This window comes from Eptesicus fuscus, chromosome 1, assembly GCF_027574615.1.
Source record: "Eptesicus fuscus isolate TK198812 chromosome 1, DD_ASM_mEF_20220401, whole genome shotgun sequence".
Taxonomy (NCBI): Eukaryota; Metazoa; Chordata; class Mammalia; order Chiroptera; family Vespertilionidae; genus Eptesicus; species Eptesicus fuscus.
The window spans coordinates 53,579,081-53,592,779 of record NC_072473.1 but is presented as its reverse complement, the minus strand read 5'-3'; the positions used below and the strand labels follow the sequence as shown (position 1 = coordinate 53,592,779).

Here is a 13,699-nt window from a genome sequence, read left to right as displayed (position 1 = left end):
TATATTTACATATATATTTTTAAAGAAATATATCTTAGCCCTGGCCGGTTTGGCTCAGTGGATAGAGCGTCGGCCTGCGGACTCAAGGGTCCCAGGTTCGATTCCGGTCAAGGGCATGTACCTTGGTTGCGGGCACATCCCCAGTGGGGGGCGTGCAGGAGGCAGCTGATCGATGTTTCTCTCTCATCGATGTTTCTAACTCTCTATCCCTCTCCCTTCCTCTCTGTGAAAAATCAATAAAATATATTAAAAAAAAAAAGAAATATATCTTAAATCAATTACTCTCTCCTCCACTCTTTCTACCACACCAACTTAGTCTGGTGTCTCATCTTTCTCCCCTGGACCACAGCAATTATCCAATTATCCAACTGGTTTCACTGCCTGCAAGCAGTTCTTCCAACCTACTCAATTAACTTCATACTTGACAAAGGTTTGCAATTCTATATATATATATATATATATATATATATATATATATATATATATATATATTGGGAATGCATTTGTAAATTTATAACAGATGTCATTGGTAAAATAAGATTCATTTATTAGAGGGAAGTGTTTGCTTGAAAGTATTGCTGGACACCAAAGATCATAGGCTTTGTGGTCCGATTTGTATTTGAGTCCCAGCTCTGACACTTGATAGGTATATGACCTAGGAAAAATTACATAACTTCCCTTAGCTTCAGTTTCCTCATCTATTAAAAAAATGATAATAAAAGCCCTAGCTGGTTTGGCTCAGTGGATAGAGCATTGGCCTGAGGACTAAAGGTTCAATTTTGGTCAAGGGCACATGTCTCGGTTGCAGGCTGGATACTGCCCCTGGTCCGGACACATGTGGGTGGCAACCAACCCATGTATCTCTCTCACATCAGTGTTTCTCTCTCTCTGTCTCTCCCCCTCCCTTCCACTCTGAAAAATCAATGGAAAAATATCCTCGGGTGAGGATTAACCAAAAAAAAAAAAAAAAAAAGAGAGAGAGAGAGAGAGATAATAATGCTTTTAATACATGGTTGTGAGAATTAAATGAGAATATATATTCTCTCTCTCTCTCTCTCTCTCTCTCTCTATATATATATATATATATATATATATATATATATATGTATATATATATATATATATCAGAGAGAAGAGAGAAAAAATATGTCTTTATTAAAGTTCTTGGATCATAGTAAAGGCTCAATAAAGAATAGTTTCTTTAATTTTTAAATGACTCCTTACACCAAGCATATCAAACTCGTGGCCCACAACGAATATTTTTGCAGCCCAGTCAATATAATGGTATGTAAGAAACATTTTAATAAAAATCTTGTAACTTAATTTTTACAATATCCTGTTATACATAATTATTAATAACAAAATACAACGTTCGCTAATGACTAATTACTATAATCGTGTTGCATTCATTTCCCTTATGCGCTTTACACACTGGTGCGCCATTTCTCTCCACTAATACTAGCAGCAAATATTTTAGCAGCCGATTGCCACATCATTAGTCTTGTACTGACTTGTTTGGTGTGAGCAACAGGAAATATTTCGTTTTCAGAGAACAAGAAAAATAGGCTTATTTGTGTTACGCTTATTAACTTGTGCAGTTATTCAGTGTCTGGTAAGTTAATGTTCAAGAAAAATATTAATTTTTATTAAAATGTTTCATTATCTAATATTAACAATTACTCATTTATTTTTTAATATATTTTATTTATTTTAGAGAGGAAGGGAGAGAGGGATAGAAATATCAATGATGAGAGAGAATCACTGATTGGCTGCCTCCTGCACACCCCCTACTGGGGATCGAGCCCACAACCCAGGCATGTGCCCTTGACCGGAATCGAACCTGGACCCTTCAGTCCGCAGGCCGACGCTCTATCCATTGAGCCAAACCAGCTAGGACACAATTACTCATTTATTTCAGCTCTTTGTAGTCAGCATGTCTCTATCAAAATAAACCTATGTTTCTATGAAAATTGAAGCTTTTGTTTTTTTGCAGCCCACATAAACTTAAACCTTGTTTATTTGGCCCATGTTAGCATTTGAGTTTGACATGCTTGCGTTACACTGCGCTGGTTGGGTTGCAGGTTTGATCCCTGGTCAGGGCACGTGCAGGAGTCATGTGGTGAATTCATGGATGGAACAACAGATCGATGTTTCTCTCTCTCTATCCCTCCCTTCCTGTCTCTCACTAACATTTGTAAATTAAAAAAATTTAAATGACCCCGCAAACTACAAATTTCAATCTCCATGCTTCTACTTGCACAGACTTCATATTAGATACTTTCATTAGATGAACTGTCCCTTCTGTAACAAATAAGTAATATCTTTCTCCCTTCTATCCCTGTCCTCTGGTCATCCAGTCCCCTTCATGGGGAAGCAACCAATGATCTCTTATTTATCCTTTCAAAGAGCTTTTATGACTCTACAAGCAAAAATATAGAAAAGAGGGAACTAGCACTGGTCATTAGAGATAAGTAGGATTTGGATAGGTAGAGAAAAAGGAGATGACATTCCAAGCAGAGGAAACATCCTGGGCAAGAGTACACAAGTGGGAATGAATAAGATATATTTAGAAAACAGGGTACAGCAAACAGAGTAATTCCCCTGAGAAATAATCCCAGCTGCTGCCTCAAATGCTACCTCTCCTTTTCCAGTTCTGACTTCAGCCTGATCATTCCTTCCCTGCTTGTCCTGCTCTACATACCAGCAGAGTGGAAATCTGACACGACATGGTCCCTCACCCATCCTATCTTGCCTGGACTTATGTTACTATTTATTGAGCTTTGACCCCAACCATCTGTTTCAGTCCTGATAAAGAGGTCCTAGTTCCTTCCTGAGTCACTCTCCAAGCCAGAGAACTTCCATTTCTTTGGTCACATGGACAAAAGAAACAGGACAATAAATATAGAGGATGCAAAAATGTATATATATAGAAAATGCATTGTACAGATATTATTGATTTCACCAATATATACAACAGAGGTCAAGAAAACATGTAAACTATACAACAGAGATGTAATCAGCAAAACCCAGACTTTGTGAAACTCTACTGAAAAACAATCCAATTTCCTCAACCAAAAAGTATAAGGAAAAGAAAAAAAATGAAGAACATTTAGTTTAAAAGTGGCATATAATATGTATCCACCCATCACAATATGTGGATTTTATCTGGATACTGACTCAAACAAAAAAGTTGTAAAAACTTATTTGGACATTTATGAAACTATTGGAAATTTAAATACTGACTTGGTATTTGATGACATTAAGGAATTATTGCTTGTTTATGTGCTAATTGTATTACTTTTGTGCTTTTTTAAAAAAAATATGCTTATCTTTTAAAGACACATACTGAAATATTTAGGTATGGAATGATATGTCTGGGAATTGCTCCAAAATAATATGGAAGGGAGGAAAGAGATGAAACAAGAGTGGCTAAGAGCTGATACTATTTGAAGCTGAGTGGTAAATGGGGATTCATTATATTATTGTTTACTTTTGTACATGTTTTAGATTCTCCATAAAAGGTTTTAAAACAATGTTGTTTGTCAAGCAACTGATGAAAGTGTGCGTGTTATTCTGAGGGAGTAGAACAGGAGGGGCTGGAATTTGAGAAGAGGAAGGTCTGAAACAGCCTCAGTGGGAAGTGCCAGGGAATGTATGAGACAAATAAAAGGGTTGCTGAGCAGCTGCAAAGTTCATACTGGACAGCATGAGTTCATACTGGTCTGCTTGGTTCTCCTTCTAGCAGTGTTTTGGGACTTTGGAAGCAGAAAGGAAGAAAAAGTACAGTGGGGGCCCAGAGACAGGAACACCAAATCTGGTATAACTGGGAGATAGTTATTGACCTGGATGAAGTAAATGGTAAAGTAGCTAGGAGTCCCACCAAAGTTAGAGATGAGGTGATCAGAGACATAAAAGTTGTTTGGTAAAGTGTTATGGGCCTCGCTGGTTTCCAGTTAGGCTTATCAAAGGGACTCTGCTTGACTAGATGATGTGGTGTCAAGTTCCTCTTCTAAGAGCCCAGTCCTCAAAGGGCTCTAGGACCTGGGACAGCTCTTTGCAAACACTGAGGTTTTAATCAGTAGCTTTGTGTCCACAAGCAAGCTATTTCCTTTTTTGAGCCTTGGTTTCCTCATCTGTAAAAAATTGGGAAAATACCTACTTCACAGAGCAGGTGTGAGGATTAAGTGAAATAATGTGGGTAGAAGTGCTTAGCCCAGTGGTATTCTATTCATGCGACTCCACTCACTCATCAGGTGATTACAATATCCATTAATCCTGAAGCTGATGCAATGTTATGGTGAATATGTTATCCCTACATAGGATAGCAAGACCTGACTGTCAAGAAAATGCTTTTTCCTTTCCAAAACATTATAAAATTGGATATTGGAGGTGTGCCCTGCCAAAGAAAAAAGCACCCCAACTTTCCTAATAGTCTGAGGTGAAAGTTTTTGGGTTTTCTTTCTTTCTTTTCTTTTTTTTTTTTTTTTTTTTGAGGTGCAAGTTTTTGATGAAGAGACAGAGGAAGAGTAAAGTAGTACTAATAATAGAAAACACATATATAGTACTTACTATATGCTAGACACTGTTCCAAATATGTGCTACCTATTAGTATGATAATACACAGATCTGGACCTAGAGATAAAATTGTGTGAGACATCTGCATATGGTTGGTATTTGAAATCATGTGCATAAATGAGTGTCTAGAAGAGTTATATATAAGAGAGAAAGCCTAGGACTGAGTCTTCAAGAACTTCATAATTGAATGACCAAGTAGAAAAGGAGGAGCCTGAAAAGGAGACTGAAAGGAATGGCCAGTGATGTAGAACAACCAAGAGGAGCAATGGGTCACAGAAGCCAATGTATTTCAAGGAAGAAACCATTATTGGTGTCAAATTTTACTTGAGAGATCAAGCAAGATGAGGACTAAAAGTATCCATTGGGTTTAGTAGCTTCATAGCCAATGGTAACCTTATCAACACAGATTGAGGGCTTTGGAAGACAGAATGAAGTGTGCTGTGAAGGGATCAGGAAGAAGGAATCAGAAAAAGTAGTTATTTCAAGAAGTTTAGTTATAAAGGAGAGAAAAGAGTTAAGTAGTAGCTAGGGAAGGATGTGAACTCAAGGGAAATTGTTTTTGTAAGATTGGAGAGACTTGGACATGTTTAAATGCCAATGAAAATATCCAACAAAAGGGAAAGGTTGAATAAACAAGAAAGAGAAAGGATAATTAATAGTGTAAGGTTTCTGGGAAGGTGTGAGGGGATAGGATACAAAGCACATTAGGAAGAAATGAGAAGTGTAAAAGGAGATATGGAGAGGATTTGTGCTAATGTGAATATATATATATATATATATATATATATATATATATATATATTTCATGGTGGGAAGTGGAGGATTAAATTAGATAATGCATTTAAATTAGATAATGCATGCAAAGCACTTAGCACACTGCCTGGCAGGTTACTTTGTATCAGAAATAGTGGCTATGGTTATTGTTGTTATTATTAATGTTATACACCTGCCTGAAAATTTGTTACATTTTAGGCTTTGGGCTATGTAAAATGAGCTAGTACACTACTTTATTTTTTTAATTTTTATTATTTTTAGTACACTACTTTTTAATGCTGTAAATTTGAAGTTTTATATATCAAGTTTATATACAACAAGGATTACTTGAACTTTCTGATTCCTCACCTCCATCCTCTCCAGGATTTCTGGGTAATTGCTGGTCCCCTGATTTTGATAAGATAGAAAAAAAGTTGTACATTTAAGGTTAGTGCCCTTTATGTATTTTTCTATATGGATTTTTACTTCTATATATTTTTAATGTTTACCAAAGCCTCTATGGATGACAACTCTCTCACAGAAAAATGACATTAAAAGTTAACTGCTGCCCGACTAGCGTGGCTCAGTGGTTGAGCATCAACCTATGAACCAGGAGGTCACATTTTGATTCCTGGTTAGGGCACATGCCCAGGTTGTGAGCTTGATCCCCATTGGGGAGCGTGCAGGAAGCAACCAATCAATGATTCTCTCTCATCATTGATGTTTCTATCTCTCTCTCTCTTTCCCTTCCTCTCTGAAATCAATAAAAATATTTTTAAAAATAGTTAACTGCTGCTAGGGTTAGAAAGAATCTGAAGGGTTCAGTTCGAGGGGGACATTTTATTTGCATTTCAAATCCATAGAATGAGAGAATACTGAGTATTGTCGAATATCCTGGAGGTCCAGGAAGCCCCTTTACCTCTGATATGTGAGGTATCCCTGAACTCATTCCCTAATATCCCCTAATCTTGCTTCAATCTCCAAATTCTCAGCCAAACTATGCTGTGATCCCTCACCTTTGCTGCCCATATCCATTCTCCCATCCCCATCTTACTCCTAGCTCCCAATGAGACCCTATGTTTCTTGAATCTGAACTGAGAGGGAAGGTTGCTATGAAAAGAACTTGAGGTCATCTGAGGTTTGGTGAGCTTCCTAGTTTGATGTTTCTTAGAGTTTAAATCTTCCAGATTCTTGGCCATGCTGTTGAGAAAGTAAATTTGACTCAAGGCAGACTTAAGAGAGTCCTCTGATTAAGAATATACATTTTAAAAGGAAAAGCTTATAATGCCTTTTTAACTCTCTTTTAAATCATGTTCAAAATCCTTGATCTAGTATTTTAGGCTCCTCCCAATCTAGTCAGATGCCATTTAACTTTTTTATGCCCTCCCTTAAACATGCCTTTTTATATGTTAGCAGTGGTTACAAACAGCAAAGGAACTAAGATTGGAGAACATCTGAAGAGGAATATTTACGTTTTACTCTACATACTTCTATACTGAGTTTTTCTACAGTGGCAATGTATTACTTTTGGAATTAAAATTAAAACACAGCCCTAACTGGTTTGGCTCAGTGGATAGAGCATCGGCCTGCAGACTGAAGGGTCCCAGGTTCGATTCTGGTCAAGGGCATGTACCCTGGTTGTGGGCACATCCCCAGTAGGGGGTGTGTGCAAGAGGCAGCTGATTGATGTTTCTCTCTCATCGATATTTCTAACTCTCTATCCCTCTCCCTTCCTCTCTTTAAAAAATCAATAAAATATATTTAAAAAATAAAATTAAAACACAAAAAGTAAAATAAAACACCTTCTAGCCCCATCCTGGCTCTCCCTCTCTTCCATACCCACCCAAATTTCTCATTCTTCAAATTTCCATTCAGAATGTATTTCTTAATCCTCACATTTATGGTCAATTGATTTTCAGCTAGGGTACCAAGGCAATTGGGACAGAAGAGTCTTTCAAAAAATGGTGCTGGGACAACTGGATATCCATAAGCATAAATGTAAAGTTGAACCCCCTACCTCATACCACATAAAAAAATTAATTCAAGATGGATTGAAGACCTCAATCTAAGCTAAAACTATAAAACTCTTAGGAGAAAACATAGAAGCAAATCTTCATGACCTTGAATTAGGCAATGGTTTCTTGGATTTGACATCAAAAACTTAAGAAAACAAAGGAAAAATAGAAAAACTGGACTTCATAAACATTAAAAACTTTTGTGTACCAAAGAACACCACTAAGGAAGTGGAATGACAACACACACAATGGGAGAAAGTATTTGCAAATCTTATATCTGACAGGAGACTTATCTCCAAAATATACAAGGTGTCCCAAAAAATGTATACCCACTTTAACACCTGAAGCTCAATCTTGAAAATGAAATTTATTTTAATAAACACTGCCTTTAATAATTATTCAAAGTGTGTGTATACACTTTTGGAGATACCCTATATTTTAAAACTTTTACAACTCAATAAAAAGAAAACCCAATTAGCCTATGGTCAAAGGATATGAACAGACGTTTTTCCAAATAAGAGACACAAATTACCAATAAGCACAAGTAAAGATGGTCAACATCATTAGCCATCAGTGAACTGCAAATTAAAACCATAGTTAGATTGCACTTCACACCCTCTAAGATGGTTATAATAAAATAAGACAAATAAGTGTTATTGAGGATATAGAGAAACTGGAACCCTCTTACATAGCTGGTGGGAATGTAAAATGATGCAGCCTCTTTGAAAATAGTCTGGCAGTTGCTCAAAAGATTAAAGTTACCATTTGACCCATAAATTACACTCCTAGGTATATATCCAAGAGAAATGAAATCTTATGTCTGTATAAAAACTTTTACATGAATGCTCATAACATCATTACTCATAATAGGCAAAAAGTGGAAAAGGACCCAAATGTCCCTCAACTGATGAATGGATATACAAAATGTGGTATATCACACAGTGGAATATTATTTGTTCATGAAAAGAAGTTAAGAGCTAATACATGTTACAACATGAATGAACTTTGAAAATATTATGCTAAGTGAAAGAAGTCTGTCACAAAAGACCACATACTTTTTTTATTCTAGTCATATGAAATATCCACAATAGGTAATCCACAGAGGCAGAAAGTAGATTAGTGGTTGCCTAGGGCTATGTGTTTGAAGGAAAATTGGGAGTGACTACTAATGGGTACAGACAAGGTTTCTTTTGGAGTGATGAAAATGTTTTAAGTTGATTGTGGTTGTACAACTCAGAAAAACATTGAATTTTATACTTTAAATGGGTGTTGTATGGTCTGCAAATTGTATCTCAATAAAGCTTTAAAAAAATTACCTCTGCCATGGAGACTTCCCTTTCTTTTTTTTAGGAAAAGGTTAGATTTTATTCTGAGCCTTCCTTTTCTACTGCAGTCCACATTAATCTCGCCATTCTCTCAACTCCAATAGCTCTTAAAAACTGTACTGCACAAAAAAAAAAAAACTGTACTGCACAATTTAGTACTCAGTTTAACTACCTAAAAATATTTATTATTATTTCATGTCAATTATCCATGACTTGTAAGCCAGACTGTAATTGTCCTGAGATGAATGAATAAGTAGTCTGTTTCTCAAATATCTCTAAACTACCTAAACACATAACTGGGCACATAGTAAGTACTCAGTAAATAACTGATGGTTGTGAAGAATAGATTGAATGTGCATGTGCTTATTTTCACACATGTGTCAAACACACAGAAGTTGGGGGAAATGAATACAATCTTAGATAGTGAGGTGAGAGAACAACACTATGTGAAACTGTAGAATACCAGATTTATTTAAGAGAAAAAACAGCATGGTTTGGATGTTTTTGTTCTCCCCTCCTTCAGCCTCCTGCTGCTCAATATCACATGGCCAACCATATCCTGGTCTCTGAGATCCTATGAAATTTATTGAGGTCCTGTCTAGATCCTTGATTGTTTGGTGTCACTATTCCCCCATTGCTTCCTCCTCGTCCTCCTCCTCTGTCCAGCTCAGATCATCTGAGTCCTCAGATTCTTCCTCATCCATCTCTAACCCAACCCCTGCCTTAGCCTTCTCAGCTAGTGCATCAGGGTGCTCCAGCTGGGCCCAGGATCCTGGGTCAGCCTTCACCAGGGAGATTTCAACCCGAGATGGCATCAAGGAGACAGAGCTCAGCTCCACGTTTATGACCTGAGGAAGAGGGAAAGATAAAGGAACACGGGAAAAAGAGAAAATGAAGAAATCAACGTTGTTGGGGTCAGGGTCAGGTGGTGATAAATGACAGGGAGAAAATAAAAATGTAAGGCGGAGAAAAGATGGAGGAATAAGACAACATAGTAAGGGAGAGGGGAAAAAAGAGAAAGGGGATAGGGAAGGGGGGAAAAAAGGAGGTGAAGGGAGAGAATATAAAAGCAAATGAAGAGAAAACCTCCACTTCTTCCCATTACAACTCCTTCCCCCTCAAGACACCCTCTATTCATTGCAGTCTGGCCCTTCTTTTCACCCCATCTGCCCTCCTTCCTGTGCTCCCTTATCTTCACTTACCCCCCAGAGCTTCATCTGTGCTTGGAACACACGGTTACCATCAAAAACAATGTGGACATGAAGCTGAGAGAAAAGAATTATGGGGGTAGTAACAATCCAGAAGGTCAGAACAGATCATTATGACACAGAACCAGGCCAGAGGTGTGATCCATACATGCACAGGTCAGTCAGATAACCCTGACCTAATATCACTACCTTCCTCTCAGGGGACTATGGAGTCTACATTTTAACTACATAAAGCAACACTGCCTGTAATATTGTAATAACACCCAATTCACTAGCCTCCCATCCAGCATCAGACATTCCTTACCTCAGTTTGACTGGCCTTCACCCAGTTGAATGCAGGAAGTGGAATCTGGCCATACACAGTCACCACTACTAAGGAATCTGTCTGGTGCCAATCGTGACGGCAAGATGCTGGTAGCTAAAGATATGAAATGTGGGTGATAAAAATGAACGCTTAACCCAAGAGGAGTTCTCATGGTTTGTATGGAGAAGATACAGTTCAAAAAGATTAACACTAACTTATATTGACTGCAAAGATTCTGGGTTGTTGAGGGATAAGGAGTAGAACCTTATTTGGTCCATACAAAGGGAGATAGAGAGCTTGCTATGAATTATGGGGAGGAGAAATTATTTCTGGAATTGGCTTCTAATCGAGTTCAGGGAAGTTGGAGCTTACCTGCTTCCCCCAGTCATGTCTACCAACTCTGCATCCTGGCTGTGCCAGGAAGGCCCCAAAATCCAGGGTCTGGATGCCACAACAGCTCCACGACTTCATCCTGAAATAGGAAGATAATTCATCTGAATCCCTTTCCATTCCCACAAGCCCCTACTCCCATCTATGTTCAACATTGGGAGAAACCTCTCCCACAGCCCACCTAGTACCCTCCCTCACCCCTCATGGAATCGAGGTGCTCCTGGGTGGTAGGTACATGGAGTAGCATCACTCTCAGGGTCTTGGTAAACCTAAGACAGATCAAGGAGAAAGGAAAGGAATCGGGTCATTCTAAAGTGTATTTCATGGAACTTCATATCTACACCTAATCATCTCTTGGGTATAGTATCCCTCAGCCACATGCTTGAGCCCTCATAAACTCTCACTCACAGCGTCACATCCTGGGTTCTGGCAGCTGGAACCAGTCTGGATCAGACTACTGTCAAGTCCTGGTCAAGGGAGGAAAATAGAGTCAGAAACCTATCTTTTATTTTTAAATACATTTTTATTGATTTGAGAGAGAGAGGAAGAGATAGGAACACCAGCGATGAAAGAGAATCACTGATTGGCTGCCTCCTGCATGCCACTACTGGGGATGGAGTCCCAAACCGTGCTTGTGCCCTGACCAGGAATTGAACCAGTAACCTCTTGGCTTATGGGTCAATGCTCAACTGCTAAGCCACACCGGCTGGGCATTCAGGAACCTATCCATTACATCCACCTAACTGCCACTTTCACTACATTCCAGTCTGTGAGGTCTGTCCAACTAAGGACCCACTTACCTGCTCCAGATTCCTGGTCTAATTCCTTTTTTTCCAATGCCATTTCCAGGGCTTGGGATATATTTAGTGGAAGCAGCTTTGGAGGCAACTCTGACCTAGGGGGTAAGGGTGGGGTGATTTAATTCTGACTCATTAACCATGACCGACAGCTCCAACACTCCCACCAGTTCTAATGGAATCCAAGATGTCTGGTGAAATTGAGGTCAGGTTTGGAGAAGTTGCATAGAAACCCCGTTGCCAATTTTCTTCTCTATGGACATCCCAAATCCCTGACCCTGGGGAAATCACCAGGACTTACCTTGCTCATCTACTCAGTTGCCTTAAATCTCACATTTCTCTGTAGAAACATACCATTTCTCCTTCCTCTAATTGTGGGCCTAATATGACTTTCTTCTATTTCCATAAAATTAACTTACTCTTCTCTACAGCCTCCTGACTGCCAATTCTACTACATCCTTTTCTTGATGTAAAACTATTTTAAAGATGTTTTCCAAAAAGAAAAAAAAAATCAAGATCTTCCCAATTACCCCTTGTATTATAAATACGTATTCATGAGGGGCTATCTGCTCTGTTAACTCAAAATACCCATCTATCACCCATATCACCTTACAATAAGGGACATTATTTCTGGATAGATTTCCCTTACGGCACAAAATATACACTAAGCCCTGACATCTGGCCCTCCTCGCATCTCTATGCCCTAGCTTCCAAACCCCAATGACCCTAAGCTCCATGAATATAGAAAAAACCCTGGGATCTCCTCCTTTTTAAATATTTTTATTGATTTCAGAGAGGAAGGGAGAGATAGAAACATCAATGATGAGAATCATTGATCAGCTGCCTCCTGCATGCCCTCTATTGGGGATCCAGCCTGCAATCTGGGCATGTGCCCTTGACCGAAATCAAACCCAGGACCCTTCAGTCTGCAGACTGATGCTCTATCCACTGAGCCAAACCAGCTAGGACTGGGACCTCCTCTTTACTTGGGCCTCTCCCGGCGCAAAGTCTCTGCTGACTTTGGAATCGTAGTCAGTTTTTGCTCCTGAAATGAACTGCTTGTGCCAGGGCCCTCAGGTTGAGGGGCTTCAGGGAGCTTCTCAGCACAGTGTGGTCCCACAGTACAGCCCTAGTACAGATAAGGAGAGGAGGATTAGAGATAGAATCTTTCTATTAGGGGCAGAATCTAAGTAAAAGAATTTACCTTGATGTTTAAGAACTCAGAGAAATCTACAGTTCGCTTCCGGCAACAGGACCAACCCTGATAATGAGACCCAGCTCAGCTTAGACTCCTGAGTTTATTTCCTTTGGGAAATGTTCTTGCTATCCCCCCTCACTTATACCTCACCTTAAGTGCATCATGGAAGATTGGGATCCCAGTGTGATGGCAACAGGAATCTGTGGATATGGGTAGAAAGATCAAGAAAGGAAACTATACCAGATGTCACTTCTTACCTCTTCCATAGGCCTATATGCTTTGGTTTTTACATATAATTTTGGTTTTTACATATAATTTTTTTAAAAAATTTTTATTTTTTACATAGAGGGAGAGGGATAGAGAGTTGGAAACATCCAAGGTACATGACCTCGACTGGGATCGAACCTGGGACCCTTCAGTCCGCAGGCCAACGCTCTATCCACTGAGCCAAACCAGTTAGGGCTTTCCATATAATTTTTTAAAAGTCCAGTAAAGAGTGAAGATTGCCCAGACGTTAAACTAGGGCAGGTACACTAAATTTCTTTTTCTACTCCTTTAGCAGACTATCCACAGATGACCATTCCCCAGGATCCGGATCCCCCTGGCAAGACCAGGCTTACTCACCAGGAAGATTTGTATTGGGGTCAAAGTGCTGCCCACAGCCTTTGTTATGGCAGAGTAGAGACATGGAAGCGTTGGTAGAATTACTGAAAGGGTATTTCAAGGAGTCTGGCTGCCGAGTGGGGAACACCTCTTAGTCTGGAAGCTTTTAGCTGCCTGGAAGGGCCAGCTGTGTCTATCTTTAGTTCAGGAGGCGTACACCTCCTAACATGGGCAAGGGAACTTCAATTGGTCTTCCCAGCCAATAGGAAAGAGCTCAGGAGTATTTTAGCTCTGAGGCTCAAGAAAAGGATCACGCAGAGTAGGGTTTGGAACTTGGGCGAGGTCAGCTAATCACAGCTGAGACTGTTTTAGATTTACCATGCCAATTCTAAGCCTCAGACATATTAGCAGCTGCTCAGAAACATATACCAATTTGAGAACCCTCCCAATGAGAATACCCCTATCCCCCAGCCCATTTTCTTTCAAAGAAGCTTTCCTCCCATCCTTATTACTTCTGTGTACCAATAGCAC

The 13,699-nt window shown here is 39.2% G+C and overlaps 1 protein-coding gene across 1 annotated transcript; it reads right to left on the bottom strand.

The window, feature by feature from the left end:
- Positions 1-9,137: 9,137 nt before the first annotated feature.
- On the bottom strand, positions 9,138-13,255 carry ITGB1BP2 (integrin subunit beta 1 binding protein 2). Its single transcript, XM_008157601.3, has 11 exons — positions 13,190-13,255; positions 12,716-12,765; positions 12,572-12,628; positions 12,354-12,496; positions 11,371-11,465; positions 10,979-11,037; positions 10,769-10,839; positions 10,553-10,652; positions 10,181-10,294; positions 9,871-9,933; positions 9,138-9,516 (listed from the first exon to the last, which is right to left on the bottom strand). Exons 1-11 carry the CDS (start codon positions 13,251-13,253, stop codon positions 9,292-9,294), a joined length of 1,041 nt encoding a protein of 346 aa, XP_008155823.1. The 5' UTR covers positions 13,254-13,255; the 3' UTR covers positions 9,138-9,291.
- Positions 13,256-13,699: the final 444 nt, after the last annotated feature.